The following is a 17,633-nucleotide window of genomic DNA, read 5'->3' as shown; positions in this document are numbered from 1 at the left end:
GGCTGCCAGACAAGCCAAGCTGCACAGGCTATTTAGAGGAGGAATAGCCTCTTCTTCACATACAGCAGAGCAGTTCCACAGGACTGAGCATAACAACATACTGCATGTTTGGGCTGCAGGTATATCATCAGGCAAGGCAAATTTTTTTTTCAAAATCCAGCTGCATCCAGTTAAGCTGCAGAAGCCTCATTTAGGTATGCATTCATTTCACTCAGATCCCCCATTTTCATGCAATTTATTCACACTGTCAAACACTATACTTGCAAGCACCTAGCCATGTGTGCCCAATGGCTCTGGCCAGGATCTGTGTTGCATGCAATGTAAGGGAAGATGGGCACCAGCTATCACACCCTTATGGCATCTCTTGTGTTATTCTTCACTGCCAGTGGCAAATTGCCTTGGATGGGTCTTTTATGCCCAGTAATAGGTGTGAAAGCTGGTGGGACCCAGCAGCTACTATGGTGGCATCCTTATGCTTCACAGTATGGCTACTTCAGCCTACACACACTTTTGGCAACTCATTTGCCCATTTTCTGTGTTTCTTCATTTTGAGTTTCTGAGGCTATGGTCTGCTTCCCGTTGGACCAACAGAAAAATAAATGGCATTTGTGATGTGCTGTATCTTCCTGCCATGTCCATCTGTTGGACGGTAGGGTCTTCTGCAGACAAGTTGTCTATGCTATAGAGTGTGAGTCTTCCTGATTTGAAAGAAACAATTTATTTCTCATTATTACTGCCTTAAACTGTGTCTTTGTTATCAACACAGACCATTCTTTTAACCTTTGTTCTGCTGTTTCTTCTGTTGCTTACACACACCCATTTCCGTTCATACTTTGCTCATACCAATAGATATTTCAGTTTCAGTTCTCTGAAAGCTGATTCAGCTTACTAAGGAGCCAGGTGAACACCAGAACAGGGGCAAACAAAGAGCCATTTCAGCTGGAAGTAGAGGATACCAGAGCAAAAGATGTACAGGGATTACATTTTTAGCAGCAGCAAGAGGTTACATCAACCCAGCCAGTTTTTCAGTGGTTTCTAATTTTAAGCAAATGGCTTGATATTTAAAGCTGGAATCACTCACTGCCCTGTGAAAAGAATACCAGTTTGGGACTCCTCGATACAGTGATCCCTTCTGCCTCACCCGATTGTGTTGTTTCACATAAACCGTTTCTGTTTGAACTTGGTACGGAAGTCAAGTCTTTGGAGCATTTGGCTTTGTAAAATGTTATACCAACAAACAGAATAAATCCAGTAATAGTTCTTTGTTTGTTTTCACTCAAGGCTGATCCAAAACCCTGAAGTGTATTGAAGTGTAGAACAGAACATGCTTGCCAAGATTCTATTTGCAGCTTCTTTCTGCTTGCAGTGTTTCACTTGACTTGCTTGCTCCATGCTGTTAATACTGTTCCGACAAAGTATCCAGAGTAAAGCTCCTCCAACTGCACAGTTCAGATTTCTGTGTGGATTAATGCACAAATCCATGTCTTCATTGAAGGTGGATGAAAAACAGAAGATAAGTAAGTACAAGCAAATGACTGAAAGGTTTCCCTGATTCATGATTATTATATGCTTTTTGGAGTTGGCAATACACTGCTGACTCACTGTATCATTTGCTACCTTATCAGTCAGTCCTGAAACTACATCGAGTAAGGACCTGAGTTTTATCACCCTTGATAAGTTGAAAATACATGTGTGCAAGCCTAGAACATAAACCAGCCCAGAACTATCCATTTGCTTTTCTACAGCTAGAACTGATGGGGCAAACTCTTCCTTATACCTCTCCTTTTCTATTGCTATTTAAAAATTATTTCATTTGTTCACGTATGAGAGCAAGAAGGCAAATACGGGGAAATATGCCCAATTAAAAGATCCTTCCACTACTTTTCCTTCAACAAAGCAGGAACAAAACCAAAGACTGTACCACCTTGGTTCCCTTCCTTAAGGTGGTTCTCTTTCGATGACCTGAAGAGTGATGGTGACTGTGACCATGTAGTTTTGCATGCTTCTCAAATCAGGCATCAGCACCAGGCAACACAGGCTGGCTCGGCGTTGGCTTTGTAACTTCCTAATCCACAGGGAGCAGTGGACACTCACGTTTCCTTAAGTCCTCATTGCCACCGAGTTTGGAGCGGGACAGTTCCTCACAAATGGATTTAGCGCCCAGCCCTGTCCCCACCTGTTCGATGCAGTATTTGCCATCCTTGCCTGCCGCCCACAGACCCTCCGGCCCTGCTGCAGTGCTGACAGGACCTGCTCACTGCCCTGCTCCACACCCCCTGCCAGGGCACCCGCTGTGGCAGCCGACGCTGATCCACGCTGACGGCCACTCTGGAAGGCAGAAGAGTAACGGCATCACTACAGAAAGTCTAGAATTTTTTGGGTACGCCAAGTTTTTCTACTACATTATAGGCTTAACGCTCTGTGCTACATTTGTGTTAGTGCCAGGTACAGGCAGAGAGCAGGAGTGAGTGGGGAGGTGAGGAAATCCTTCGGTGGATGCCGGTGCTCTGCTCTACCTGCACGCTCCGGGAGGGACTAGCTGGATCCATACTTGATATATAGGGACCAGTGACGATTATATATATGGAATTTCACCCAGGCGGCAGCTCATCGCCACATCCAAACATCAGAAACACCAAAAGAATCTGGCATTAAGAAAAAAACCCCCACACTAACCGCGGCCCAAAGCAAAGCAGACCGCCCCGCGGCCCTCCGCGTCGCTGCTCGCACCGCGCGTTCCCTCAGCGGCTCCGGCCGGGGAACCTGCGGGGCGCCGCGCGCCGTTTCCCGCCTCGCCCGCCCGCGCTGCCCCGCCGGCCCCGCCCGCCGCCCGGCCCGGCCCGCCCCGCGCCTTCGGTTTCGATTCCGCTGGAGCCTGGCCGCGCGGCGGTTGTGAGGTCCCGCCCCGTCCCGCCCGGCTGAGCCCAAGCGGGAGCCATGTCCGACCCGGCGGTGTGCTGCTTCCTCACCAAGGTGCTGTGCGCCCACGGCGGACGGCTGACGCTGCCGCAGCTCCGGCAGCACATCGACCTTTCGGCGCAGGAGCTGGAGCGGACGCTGTCGGCGGCGGGCCCCCACCGGTTCCTGATGCCGCAGGACGGCGGCGGAGGCGTCCTGGCCGTGTCGGCCGTGCGCCTCTGCGTCCGCAAGGAGTGCACGGGCTGCGACCGGCTGCACCTCTGCAAGCTGCACCTCATGGGCAGGTGCAACCTGGGGCCCAGGTGAGCGGTGGCGGGGCGGCGGGCAGCGGAGGGGAGGGGGCCGCCCGCCCGGACACGACCCCCGCGGGCTTCTCAGAACCGGCCGCCGTTGGGGCTGGGGGGCAGCCGCCCCCGTCCCGGGGCCGCGGTGGCCGGCTCGCCCTGCCGGGGGTGCCTACGGGCCCGGCCCCGCGGGGGGGAGACCGCGCCCGCCCTCCGTGCGGTCTCGCACCGGGCGGTTCTTGCTGGCCAGGGGCTCCTTGCCGCTCGCCCCGCTTCGGTAAAAACCCGGAGCGGCCGCGGCGGGTTGCCGTTCGCTAAAGCCGGGTTTTCTTTGTCAGTGTTGGTTGTTTTGTTTGTTAACGCCGCTGGGCAGCCACGCCCGTCCCTCAGCCCCCTGGCTTCTGGGTGAAGTATTTCACAAATATGGCTCTAGTCGGAAAAAAGCAAAGCGCTGGCCCGCCGTCTGCTTTTAATCTAAGCTTTGCGAGCGCTGCGTGCGCTGTCAGTTGCTGGGCTGCTTGCGGCGCCGTCCCTGGGGGGAGCGCCTCGCCGGGCACAGGTGGGCCAGAGGAGCCACCTCCTTGAAAAAAGTGAACGAGAAAGGAAACAAAAAACACACGCAGAAGCGAAACTCAGCAGGTTTTCAGTGACAATCCGTGGCAACCCTGAGCGCTGGTAAAGGAACTTGTGATGGAAGCCCCCCGGCCATGCGCTGTTGCAGTGTCCAGCAATATGCGGACACCTGACCAGAGGCTGCCTCTGCTGCTCCAGCAAAACAGCTTGCTGTGCGCAGGGGTGCTGGAGAGCATGGAAGGGAAGGGCCCTGCCTGGCTCAGAATGGTGCTGGCATCAGGATGCTGTGATTCTCTACTGTTTCATGCTTCACTCACGGTATGATCAGCATCCGTGCGATTCCCTGTCGGAAATGCCTTCGGGCATCTGTAGGCGCTTGGGCTGGATGATGCTGTGTGAACTAAAACGTCTGGTGAGGTGATTCCCATGGTGATAAACCATTCTGCCCTCTCAACAGCACTAAGTATTTAAAATCACCTCAGTATGTGTTCATAATTAATCAAGCAAAGAGTATGCCTTTCGTGGGAGGGAGGTTGATTAAAATGAGCGGGCAGAAGTACTGCTAGGTGGGCCATGTAGATCAAGACAGAATATTTTTTAACTGCTGAAGTAAAATCTAGCCTTGCTTCCAGATCTTGCATCCTTTTTGTTTCAGAATCTCTGGAAAGAAAAATGTTAGTGCAAATTAGTGGAATCAGGATTTTAGTCCAGTTAAACCCGTTTTTAACTTATCTGGCAAGTAACTCTTCACAGCTTTTTTTCCTAAATGTTATTAAACTCAGGTGATAGGTTATCATTGTATTTGTGGACTGTTTCAACCTTTGACTTAGAAATCCGTACTCAAGTGATGTAGACATCATGGGACTGTTGGAATCTGAAGTTAGCTGTGGAAGAGCACTGGTGATGGCTCCCACCTCAAATACTCTGTAGCTCACCTACCTTTGTAGCTGTTATTTGAGTGCCTACAGAATCTAATATGCTTAGTAGATAGTTTCTCAGGACCACTGATAGCACGCTTCTGTCCTTCAGACTTCACATTCTTGTTTATTTGCTTACAAAGCAATGAGCCCAACAAGTAGTGGGGGTCAGGGGTGAAACGTCTATGCAAGGGTCTGTGCAGAAGGATTGGATCAGACATGGCATGAGGTAAAGAAGCTTTCATGCAGAGAGTTTCAGGAGTTAACTAGAGGCTAAAAGGATAAAGAGAACAGAGACTTGAGTATAAGTAACAGGTACTTCTATTGGTTGAGTATGTCTGGTCTTAAGGCTGTATCAAATCAGGCTCCTGAAGAGCAAGATGTAAGGAAGCTGTATTTTGCTGCATTGAATTAATGCACAGGTTGACTATGTTTCCTCTCTTACTGAGTTGCAGTATCATTTCAAATAGATGCAAAAAAAATGGCAATGTCTCTCTCTAATTCATACTCACTTCAGACATTTCTCCTGGGTTAGTAAGTGGCACCAGTATCTTCTTTATTGCTGTTGAATTGCTTCTTTATCCAAAACTCAGAAGTTAATGAACTTTCTTGGTGGTGGTGGTGTGGTTTGGTTTTTGGTTCTTTGCATTTTTTTTTTTAACTCTTCAGCCAGCAAAGATAACAAATCACGTTGTGTTCAGCTTTGTTATCTCTTTGTTGCTCTCAGATTCTTGCATCTTTCTTTACATGCAATCCCTGGGACAACAACCTTTTGTGTTCACAAAATCAAGGGTGTTGCAACTTTTACCATTGTTGATGTCTTCCTCTAAAATTTCCTTCCAGCTGTTCACGTTGTGTGACTTGACTTGCCTCTTACTGGAGAAGAAAGTGTGGGGTAGACAGACTTGGCTTCAAACCTGGGGTCCTAGCTTTCTTAAAAGTGGTCTGGCCACATCAGTGTTCAAAATGGGAATAATAACGCAACTATATTTCACAGAGTTGTTGTGCTGTTTGGTCCATTCTCTAGCTAGTTACAGAGACCTAAATATTCACAGGGACTTTTGCTAAAGTACCTTTCTTTCCATGTCTTTTCCCAAGTTGCACATTATTTGAGGTTCTTCTTTAAATCAACTTGACTGAAGAAGTAAACATTGATATTTCTGTGTGTTTTCTTGCAGGTCTTGTAAGTACTCGCACGACATCATCAGTGCTGAGAACAGAAAAGTTCTAAAGACCCATGAGTTATCTGGCCTTGAGGAGAATGAGCTGCGAGTCCTCCTCCTCCAAAATGATCCTTTCCTCCTCCCTGATGTGAGTTGTACTGATTTCTTAAGAGAAATTTTTCTTAATTAGGAATGGGAGAGCGCAAGAGAGAATGTGGAGTTTCGATCTCTATTTCAAGCTGTTAAGATGTGTGACGGTACTATCAAGATTAGGATGAATGGGAAAGGCTGTGTGTGAAAGCACCAAAAGAAACAGTTTAGAGCCAGGGTTATGAAGGCACCATGTACTTAAACCCAAAAAGAAATAACATCAACAAAACTGTTAAATGCTGAGGAGTGTGTTGCTTACGTAAATACCAGAAGGCTTGCACCTGGATAAGACTGTGTCATCTATGACTTGTCAGCAGAAGACCTGCCGCCTGACAGCAGGAAGTGGACAGCAAGGCTGCAGCCTGTTCTACGTGCCACTCCTCTTAGCCCAACAAGATAGCCATAAAGTTGCTCAAAACAAGCAAACAAAAAAAGTCAGCAACTTCACCGGAGACTTACAGACAGTGAGGTAAGCTAGATGGAGGTGAAAGATCACAATAATTATACGTGCTTATAGGATGAAAGGCCTGACCAAAAAACAGTTTGTTGGCTCTTCTCCAAGAGATGATGGAGACTAGGAAGCAAGGGCCGTTTTCCTTTTCCAGCCTACGCAGGCCTGCACATTTTTGTGCCTGAGGATATAGGGGATGAGAAAAATCAGAGAAAATGACCAATGCCTGCAGTCAGTTTTGTGTAAGACTTGCCCCTCCCAGAGCGCACTGCGTTTTTGTGCACTAATTTTCTGTGAAGCAACCTTTGTCCGGTTCATGTGCAAGTCATTGATTTTGTTAAACTTGGCTGAACAATCCATTCTGGTTCTGCATGTGTGTATCAGGGCAATACTATCTTCAAGGTATGATTGTTTCAAAGCCAAGAATATCCTGTTATGGTTACAGCTGTTCCTGGTTAAGAAATTACCAGAGTAATGCCCATTACTCTTGCCTTTTGGAGGTTATAATCTCCACAGAGCTGCTGGCATAACAGTTCTATTGTTTTCTTGTTCCCTGCTGTGACAGTGCTGGGCTTTGACAAAATAGATCTTTTCGTTGTTGTTGTTGTTAGTGTCGTAAAATATGTTTTGCTGGCATATTCAAGGAGTATGGTGGTGATAAGCAAGGAGGATTAATATCTTTTTCCAACTCAGCTGCATCTAAAACTTAAGTTTTTCTTGTTTAATTGCTTTCAGTAATGAGCAGACAGTAGCAACTGTCATTGATTGTTATTATTCTTAAGCTCTTATCTATAGATCTGTTCAGCCCTCACCACTGGCAGGCATCATTAATTACCTCTAATTGAGCACCTTAACTGCTATTATGGAGTAAAATAGCAGAAACAACAGAAAATGGTGATGGATGCAGGCCATTCATAAACCTGAGAGCTGGGAAGAGGGGTGTGAAAGCAGACTTGGCTGTTTCTGACTCAGAAAAGCTGACTGGCTGTGTGTGTGCTGACAAATGACACGTACAAAGCTCTCGAGCAAGAGGAAACTTTGGTCTTCTGTGTCCTGGGGTCAGGGGTGGAAGGTGAAAAAAACACAACAGCACCCCAAAATCAAGAGGTTTTACACTTTCCTTCACCTTCTCCCTTCACCTTCGCAGCCATCAGCAGGCCCTGGTCAACTCTCCCCAGTTTGTATACTCAGCATGTATTATATACTTGGGTCAGCTGTCCTGGCTCTGCTCCCTCCCAGCTTCTTGTGCACAGGAAACTGAAAAGTCCTGGACTTAGTCAAAGTATTACTTAGCAACAACTGTCATATCAGTGTGTTATCAACATTATTCTCGTACTAAATCCAAAACATAGCACGGCACTGCACCAGCTACTAGGAGCAAAATCAACTCTTTCCCAGCCCAAAACAGGGCACCTAGCACTTGCATATGTTCTTGATACATAGATCTTAGAGTGCTCTGTAGGTGATAAGCCTTTCCACATTCTCCTCGGACAAAGTTCAGAAAATGAAGGAGAGAAAGATGAGTGACCCAAAATTATGGAGTAGGTGAATAATTTCTTTGCATTGGCAGGTTGGGTCTCACTAATAAAAGTGTCCTGGTTTCAGCTGGGGTAGAGTTAATCTTTTTCCTAGTAGTTGGTGCAGTGCTGCATGTGTTCTGGATCTGGTGTGAGAATAATGTTGATACCAGATGTTTTTAGTTGTTGCTAGGTAATTTTTATACCACCTCAAAGACTTCTCAGTTCCTCAGGCCCTGCCAGTGAGAGGGCTGGAGAGGCACAAGAAACTGGGAGGGGACACAGCCAGGACAGCTGACCCAGACTAGCCAAAGGGATATTCCATACCACTGAATGTCATGCTGAGTACAGAAACTGGGGGGAGTTGGCTGGTGCCTGCTGATCGATGCCTGGGGACTGGCTGGGCATCAGTCAGTGGGTGGTGAGCAATGAAATTGTGTATCGCTTGTTCTCTTTCCTCCTTTCCCTTTTGGATTTCATTCTTCTCCTTCTTTTTCCTTATAATTGTTATTATTACTGGGTTGTGGTTGTTTTTTTCTTTTTAATTATTGTTGTTTTTATCTCAGCCCTCAAGGTTTAAATTCCTTCCTGATTCTCTTTCCCATTCCACTGTGGAGGGGGTGGGGAGTGAGCTGTGAGGTACTTAGTCACCAGCTGAGGTTAAACCACAACAAAGGCATGTGATGCTCGAGATGATAGCTTGTTGCTACTAAAGGTTATAATGAGAAGAAATGTTATGTGGGAACTTCTGACAACACAGTATCAGTGAGACCTCTCTGGTAGGACCATAGCTTGCTGTGCATAATTCCCATCCATGGTGAGGTTCAGCACCCTTGTTGTTCTTCACATTTTGATAGTATTCTGTTGGAAAAAAACCCCAAACAAACCTGAACCAAAAACCCCAAGCTATCTGTCTTCTATCTGTGTAAAACTAAATATTCTGATGGTATATTGAAGTTTACTGAGAGCACTGTGCTTTTCTGTATTTCTATAGGATCAAGCTCTTACAAAGAGTATGTACAGTTAACAGTTAAAGAGTAGAGTTACCATTAAAGAGTATTATGGTATTGTTAAAGGCAGTCCATGCTAATGGCATGGTATGTGCAGTCATTCTGTGGCTGTCACTAATGATAATGTATGGGCCTCAGCAGCCAAGGCCTACAGGTAAACTGCCTAGATTTGCTGTCTCCTTGTTACAATGTCTTCCACAGCAGCCCACTACATTAGCTGAAAATGAGTCCAAAATTCATTTTGTAGAATTCATTTTGCCAGTACAAGAGCATGATGGAGCTACTGGAAAGAATTCAGTGAAGCGCCGCTAAGATATTGAAGGGACCGGAACGTATTTCACATGAGAAAAGGCTGAGAGAGATGGGTCTGTTCAGCCAGGAGAAGGCTCAGGGGAATCTCATCAATGTTTGCAAACACCTGAAGGGGAGGGTGTAAAGAGGATAGAGTCAGGCTCTCTTCAGTGCTGGCCAGGACTAGAGGTGATGAGCACAAACTGAAACACAGGAGATTCCCTCTGAACATAAGGAAATGCTTTTTTCTGTGTGGGTGACTGAGCAGTGGCACAGGTTGCCCGGAGAGGTTGTGGAGTCTCCTCACTTGGAGATATTCAAAAGCCATCCGTATATGGTTCTGGGCAGCTGGCTGTAGGTGGCCCTGCAGGGGAATCTGCTCTGGCATGTGCAGCCCCCCTTCCTTCTTCTCACCTGGGTGTCTGCAGGGCTGTTTCTCACACTTTCCACACCATCTCTCTCAATACCATGCAGCATCTTGCCCTTTCCTAAATACGTTTTCCCAGAGGTGCCACCAGCTTGGCTGATGAGCTCGGCTGTGTCCTGCCGTGGGTCTGTTGGAGCTGGCCCTGTCCGGCACGGGGCAGCCTCTGGCTGCTTCTCACAGAGGCCATTGCTGCTGCCAGCACTTTGCATGGGCACGTAACAGATTCTACCATCACTGATAGCATTTTGTGATGCAGCTAAGCTTAAATAGATAGATAATAGCCATAATTGCAGAGGAGTAAATGGGAAGTTGTGATACAGTTGCACCAACAGGGCGCAGAAAAACATGTGGAAGCAAAATCAGCTAGGTTTTACTAAAACTAATGCAGAGCAGTCAGAAAGGGTATGTGATGGAAGCAGAATAATCCAGTAGAACAAATAAAACCAGGACAAGTCCAGATCCTCAAAATAAGATGTCAAAAGCAAATGAGAGCATTCTTTGGGGCATAAAGCGTTCACAATGACAGAGGAAGATGGGGAAGAAAGAAGACAACTTCCCTTTGGTTTCTGCTTCCCTCAGAGGCTAAAAATCATCAAGGATAGTAGCCATCAGGGCTTGCTGAAATTACATCAGTTCTGTGGCTTTGTATGCTCCCACCTCATTCTGTACATGATACTGACCAGTAGCAATGAGGAACTTGCCTTTGGCAATGGGTATCATTAATGGGTATGAATCCAGTAGAGTTGTCTTGCAGTTGAAACTGGCCTGATTTTTCAGTCTTTTAAACACTGTTATCTCAGAAATCTTTAATTCCCTAGTTGATATATAAATATATATTCAGTTGCAACACGGAATAAAAACTGTCGCTTTTGCTCGGAAAAGGGATTGGAAGGGGATCTGTGACAGTTCTGGTGTGATGTTGGGGCTGTCTGCCAGAGAGCTGTAGGTCCTCCTCCAAGCAGCTTGCTTGGTACAGGCTGCTCTTCTGTGCTGTGGGGGCAGAAGTGTTGCTGTGGTGCTTGGTGGGTAGTATGAAAGTTTGGTGTGTGATTTGTTCCCTGCATCCAGTTCACTGCATATCTCTTTTTTTTGGTGAGCGGAGGAATTAAGAATGCATTTCTTTTTCCATATGCACTCTAATCTCGAAGCATTCTTCTTTTCATTTTTTAGACATCCAAGTCTTCAATGCAAAATAAGCTTTATAAATAGGAAGTGCAAATGCAGTTTCAGTTCCGTGAAATATCTCATTTGACACAGTATACATGCTTTTATGGAGACACTTGTTCTTTGTTCTCTGTTATGGTTTTGTTTCACTTTTGTTTTGGGATTTTTTAATAAAATGACTGTAAAACAGTCAGTTGTCGTGCAGCTGTCTTGCTGAGGAGTTCCAAAAATGAATGCTTGTTGGATTGTCTTTTTCTTGGAAAAAGACCTCTGCACAACCTGAAAACTGAAAATGCATGAGGCAGCTGAAAATGCCTGCTCTTCTGTGCAAGAAACCTGTCCAGATTGAAGAAGTCACAATGAACGAATGGCTTTTAGTCATAGTTTTTCTGATGTTAAAGCTGCATGCCTATAGAACAGAAGTTACTGATTCTAATGTGCTCTTCTATTTCATATTCTATCGATCTTCCCCACTTCTAGGTCTGCCAGTTTTACAACAGAAAGGGTGGTGTCTGCAACCAGCAAAACTACTGCAACAAGCTTCATATTTGTCGACACTTTCTCCAAGGGGAATGTAGATTTTTGTTATGCAAGAGGTCCCATAACCTCTTAGATACCGATGCATTGAGAGTGTTGAAAACTGGAGGCATTGATGCAGACATAGCTTCAAACATCCAGACTATATGTGATCACAAGCATGTGGAATTCAACGAGGAACTGAAGAAGGGGAGAAGTGGTAAGAAACACTGGGTTTTGATAGGATTCTAGATTTGATAGAGATAGAAGCTGTTCTTTCCTTACCTCGCAGCTAAACCCCATTGTCCTTTCTGTGCTTTCAGCACACAACCACAAACCAAGAGATAACTTACTGAAAAAACCAGCAGTTGCAAGGAGTAAAGAACTGAAGATACCTTCACAAACAGTGGACTCCACACTGCATGTGCCACCTTTAGAAGGTAAATATCTAGATGAGTTCCAACTGTTTCCATGTGGAATCAGCTTTCCTATTTCCCCTCTTACAACAAGTATGTCTCTTTTCCCTTCTGCTGTTGATCTGCTTTCAGGAATGGAGTAAGTCATGGCCAAGTTGTGTGCGAGGGAGAGCTGTATTACTGCATGCAAAATCGCTATTGAGTGGCTGCTGATAATGGTGACTAGCTGGGATTTGTAACTGTTGTTGCTGATCTGTTGTATCGGCAGCAGAGCGCCAGTGGAAAATTATATGTGTGAGGGACATAATCATCAACACATAAATTAAGATGTTGCCAGCTAGCTGAGCTTCTGGCCTGGCACTGCTATTCATTCAGACTTCTCATGCAGGTTCCAATAGCAATGTGGTCAGACCTGGTCAGAGCCAACAGCAGTTGCCAGCAGGAACTGGAAGTAAAGACAAAGGTATGGATTGTTTCTAACCCTCCAGTCTTGAGGTCAGCGGTTCTTGTTGGAATTTGGTTTCACAGAACCCTACAGCTCCCTGTGGCAGTCAGAGTGTGCAGCTTATGTGCTTTCCGTACCATACGCTGAAAGGCGTAGTACTGGACAGCCTGTGGAGGAGCGTTGAGATTTCTGCCCAAACATTGTGCAGCACAATGGGGAGTAGTCTGGGATTGATCTCTGTACTGTTCTGGTGGGCATTTGGGCATCACACAGCCACTTGCTCACTTTTTCCCAACCCCCAGTGGGACAGGGGAAGAGGAAAGACAGAATAGAAGCAATAAAAGTTGAGGGTCAGGATGGGGGGGTGGGTCGTGGAGGTGGAAGAAGAAAGAAGAAAACAAAGCAAAATGAGTATGCGAAGGCAATCACTCGCCACCTCCCATGGATGGGCTGATGCCCAGCCAGTTCCCGAGTGAAAGATAGCTAGCCCTCCTAAAACTCCCTTTTATTCCTTTTATTGCTGAGCATAATGTTACGTGGTATGCAATATTTCTTTGATTAGTTTGGGTCTTCTGCCCGGTTGTGGCCCCTCCCAATCTATTATGCACCCCCTAAGTCTATTCACTGGGGGAGCAGGGCAAGGAACAGAAAAGGCTTTGACGCTGTGCAAACACTTCAGCAAAAGTTTGGGCATCACTATATTATCAACATTGTTTTTGTCAAAAATCTAAACCAGCATCATATGAGCTGCTATGAAGAAAATTCACTCTATCCTAGCCAAGCCCAGATTAATGAGATTTCTGATATAGCAAGCTAATGCAAAATACACAGATGAAAAAATACAAATGTTAAGTTACACTTACCAAAACATAGCAATTGCAACACACAGTTCAATCAGAATACTAATGTGATTCCCATTACAGGTCTGTATAATATGCTCACCATCGTGACACTGGGTGTTCCCAATCCCCAGGAAGGAGTACATGGGTTGAAGTCAGCTCAACCCCATTGCTCTCTTCAAAACTCTTTTGTTACTTGCTTAGTTTTTATACCCCTGTGTTGGGCTGAGCCGCCCTGTATTCGCTCTGCCCATACTGGTCTGGTTGACCTGGGGAGAAACATTTACACCACTTGCTGATCCATTCAACTGACATAGCCGTTTATCTACAGCAAAGGCCACCCTCTGGTCCCCTTTGTGTTGAGATGAAGTCAACTTCGTTGCAACAGCCATGGTCAGCCACACAGCGTGTCTCTGAGTTTCATGGGTATATCACCCTTGCCCATCTCCACTGAGTTTTCTTCCACTGTCAGGGTTTACTGGTCAGCCACAAAGGCCTAACTCATGTGGTGAGCTGTACAGGAGATAGATTCTGAAAATGCTTGACTTGGCTACTGCAGTCAACTCCTTGTTATTTCTTGGATGAAATACCAAATGCAGTGTCTTTCTCTTAGAGCTGTATTTTGGTAAGGCAAATAAGGACTGATGTGTTCTCTCCTTTAGGTAAAAAAGACAGTTCCTCTGTTAAAGCTTCAAAGGATGACAAAGAAGAGAAGCACGATGACATATGTGTGTTCTATGTCTGGAAGTACTGCAAACATAAAGGTAAGCTTTGTAAATAGTAACGTTGTCTTTGGGAAGCAGTGTCTGCAGAGGCACTCCCCGCTCAACAGCTCGGACTGGTGGTGGCGCGTGGAGTGGCAGTGGCAATTGTGTGTTCTCACTCATTCACTTTGTTTCACTTTGTCACTAATAAACACTTTCAGAATTACAAACGTAATCGGAGGAAAGTCAAGTGGATACACTTAAACTCTTTCCCCTCTAGATGATCCATCCATGGCCTATTTCATCCCCGTTGATGGGGGCTTTGGGTATGTTTCTGTGGCAAAAACCCTTCAAATGTTAGATGTTATGCTTTCTGTAACTATTAGGTTGATTTAAGAGCTGGCCTTTTGCTGTCATCATTGACAACTGTTAACAATATGTCATCCTTTATTCCTGATGTATCCTGTGTACGTCAGATAATAGCCATATTCTCCCCCATTAAGTCCTTTAAAAAGTGATCCAAGGTGTTAAAATGTCTTGAGAAAACACAGTAGTTGTACCAGCTAAGCTAAAGATAAATCTAGTCCATCATCTATGTGGTAGTGGCCAATAACAAAGGTCTGGGAGAAAAATATAAGTATAAACAATTGTATTGAGAGGCTGTCACTGAACAGTTGCTTAATCCCCCAAGTTAATGTTGAAGAAGTTTCTTCATCCTGGGTATCCCAAAGAAGAGTCTCAGGCAAAATCTTAATTCATTTATTCATTCAGTACAGCAGCAAGATGCAGCTCGAGCTGGGTGTCTTGAGACAGGGACCCTGAACAAAGAAATTCCTGGGCAATTATACCCTTACAATCTCAGTTTTCCCACCTCACGTGACAGTTTGGTCCAATAATAATATTAGCGACTTGGGTCTCCCTGTTCTTTGTTGAGTCTTGTTATTCTCTCTAGGCAGGCCTTTCTGTTATCTTGGAGGTTGCAGTTTCTGCTGGTTGGGGTAGTTGCCTTCCTTACTTCCTTATCTCCTGGCGCAAACCAGCTCTGGGGCCTCCTTTTACTTAAATAAGCAAAAGTTTCAGTATATCTAGGTGAAAGTTCACAGCTTGCAGCCTAAGGCTTCTGCAAATCTAGCTGCTAACGCTAAACAGTTAACTCCAGACAGTTTCAGTCCAATATTCCTTAACAGTTAGGCTCTGGTTATGAGGAGGTACCATGAGATTTTCCATCACTGAACTTGTCCAGTCACTTTCTAAAGGACTGCACCTGACCACCTGGTCTTGGTAGAAGATCCACTTAAATTAGATCAGACTGTTTGCTTTCACTTAGGATGTGGACAATAAGTTGCCTGGTAACTGGTGATTCTGTTTGTGTGTATTGAGCATTTCCGTAGAGGGGTCTGTGTTCTGGTGCAGGTCTCCTGTAAGAAGCTCCTTTTCTGAAAGGCAGATGAGTAAATTACTTTAGGGGTTGATAATACCTTTTCTTAATTGTTACTTCGAAGAGAGACAGTACTTCAAAAAGTAAATTGTCTCTTCTATGAGTATTCTATGGATCACAGAAATGAGATCTGGCCAAGGGAGACCAAGTGTGATTTTGTCTACAGCTTGTCTTGTTAATTCAAGCATAGTGCTTTCAAAATGGGTGCACTCCAGCCATGTTTACAAAAAAAAGGAAGAAAAGAGTGAATGACACTGTTGTCTTCATAACCAGGGTTAGTTTCCATGTGTTCTGTAGTCAAATACATCAGAGGCCAGGAATGGTGAAACTCCTTTTGGCTCTGCCTGTGCAGCAGCTACTCTAGCCTTGTATCACATTTCTCAGACTGTGCTTCTTTGGGACCAGGCTTGAGGCTTAAGTTTATGAACTTTTGGACGTGCATAATGTGAATGGTATGCCCATGTGCTAGCTGTGGAGGTCAGGTTCAAAGCAGCTATACTGTGACCACCAAACAGCTAAACTGAAATAATGGTTGGAGAGTTGACATGCTTTGCCATGTCATGTTTGTCTCAGAACTTGTAAATAAGGGGTTTGGTCCATGCTTGGATGTGGAGTGTACTGGGACCGGGAGGCCTGGAGGTCAGCCTCTGCCTGTATCCAGCAGCATGCACACATGCTGGGTGTTTAGCAGGTCTCAACTCAAACATGCAGATATATGTGCATTGAAAACATAGATGATTTAAAAAAAAAAACAAGCCAAAGTCTTCCTCTTCTTGTGTGAAGGGTATACAGCACTCTGCAGGTCTTGCATGCAAATCAATTAGAAGTTGCTGCTTCCCATTTTCTGAGAAGCAAAGCATCAATTCCAACAGGGTAGGAGTCTTGCTAGTAGGGCAGTGTGCCACCTGTTCAGGTGTGAGTGTAGGGTCCCTCTTGGGGGATGTTCTGTGGAGTATTGCAGTCCTTTATGCTGCCTTATTTGTTGGGCTGAGCCTAAAAGAAACATTCAGGTAATCACCCCGAAGTTCTAAGGGAAAGAGAGAACGAAATATATGAGAGTGCTTATGTGATGTGTAGACTAGACTTTTTACAGCTGAGAAACATGGTGGTGTGACACACAGACACACTCTTCCTATCTGTGGCACTGCTCTCCCAGCTGCCGATGTTGTATCTTGGCAAAGGGAAGGTTTCTTTAAAATGTATTTGGCAGTATGAAAGCTTATATTGCTTTTCTGGATAAGACTGGAGAAACACACCCAATTTTTCAACATTATTTCAATTTCAGCACTCTGTCTTTATTGCTCATACCAAATCCCAGGAGATAAAGCCAGAGTGTAAAAAATGCTTGTTCCTTTCCCCTCCCCCCCTCATCTTGCTCTCTGTGTTATGGTTGCAGAGCTCTTGACTGTGTCTGATCTCATTTCAGATAAATGCAGATTTGTTCATTATCATTTGCCATATCGATGGCAGGTATATGATGGAATCGCCTGGAATGACCTTTCCATGATGGAGGAAATTGAAAAGGCCTATTGTGACCCAAAAATCCTCAGGTATAGTGATGCTGGACTGCTTGCTTAGAGTAATGTTGTTGAGAACTGTTGCAATCCAAAAGGGGTTGTTTAGGATGGCCTCCCTCCCTTTGGGACCAACAACCAAGTCAGTGATACCCTTGGACTGAATTAAGGTGAAATGATGCCAACCAGCCAGTTTTATGATTTATTAATACGAAATACAAGGCATGTGGTTAAACGTGTTAGCTCAATGGGGATTACTTGAGCTGTATAAGTATAAGCGAGTCCTGTGCCACATGTTTTTACTTACATCTGGTCACTATTAAATAAAAAGAAAGAGAGGAGAGGAGAAGAGAATGGGGGGAAAAAAAGAGGTATCACCACCTGTGGATCCAGCAGTGTCCCGTTGGTCCTCTTCACCCTGGGTGTCTTGGTGGTGGTGGTCCTACCTGATTCAGGTTTTATGCTCTTGAGAGGATGCCTCATCTACGTACATGTCTGTGTCTGTGCAAGCTCAAGGTGTGAGCAGTGGTCAGAGGGGGTCCTCACTGGTGGTCAGGAGAGGGGCGAGTGCTCCCAAAAGCTTTAGGAAACGCCTGCTGTGTGCATGAGCAGTTGCCTTATTGTCACCACAGGTTTCTTCCAGGGAGCACTACCTAGATCTCTCCTTCGCAAGACCTACAGCCGTGACATCCCGTACCACCTTGTGGTTACCAGGTCAGGCTGCAGCAGCTCACTTTGCAGCAACCACTCGGTTTAGATCCTCTCCGATGTGGGCAGAACAGTTTGCACCAGTTCCACTTGAATTTCTGCACTAAGCAATGTTTAAGGCTATTATCAATATGTTGGTTCTTCACAAGACCCCGAGGGAAAACTCTGTTTTCCTCCTAAAGATGTC

The 17,633-nt window shown here is 45.5% G+C and overlaps 1 protein-coding gene across 1 annotated transcript in view; it reads left to right on the top strand.

The window, feature by feature from the left end:
• The first annotated feature begins 2,866 nt into the window (after nt 1-2,866).
• The window catches only part of LOC130150017 (zinc finger CCCH-type antiviral protein 1-like), a 29,073-nt gene continuing 14,306 nt past the window's right edge, over nt 2,867-17,633 (top strand). The window contains exons 1-7 of the mRNA XM_056340484.1: nt 2,867-3,221; nt 5,872-6,004; nt 11,347-11,602; nt 11,706-11,822; nt 12,187-12,261; nt 13,745-13,846; nt 16,651-16,774. Of these exons, the coding sequence (XP_056196459.1) occupies nt 2,938-3,221; nt 5,872-6,004; nt 11,347-11,602; nt 11,706-11,822; nt 12,187-12,261; nt 13,745-13,846; nt 16,651-16,774 (1,091 nt within the window). The 5' untranslated portion in view covers nt 2,867-2,937. The remainder of the gene's footprint in view (nt 3,222-5,871; nt 6,005-11,346; nt 11,603-11,705; nt 11,823-12,186; nt 12,262-13,744; nt 13,847-16,650; nt 16,775-17,633) is intronic.

This window comes from Falco biarmicus, chromosome 5, assembly GCF_023638135.1.
Source record: "Falco biarmicus isolate bFalBia1 chromosome 5, bFalBia1.pri, whole genome shotgun sequence".
Classification (NCBI taxonomy): domain Eukaryota; kingdom Metazoa; phylum Chordata; class Aves; order Falconiformes; family Falconidae; genus Falco; species Falco biarmicus.
The sequence above is the reverse complement of the archived record's forward strand: the minus strand, read 5'-3'. Positions and strand labels throughout refer to the sequence as shown.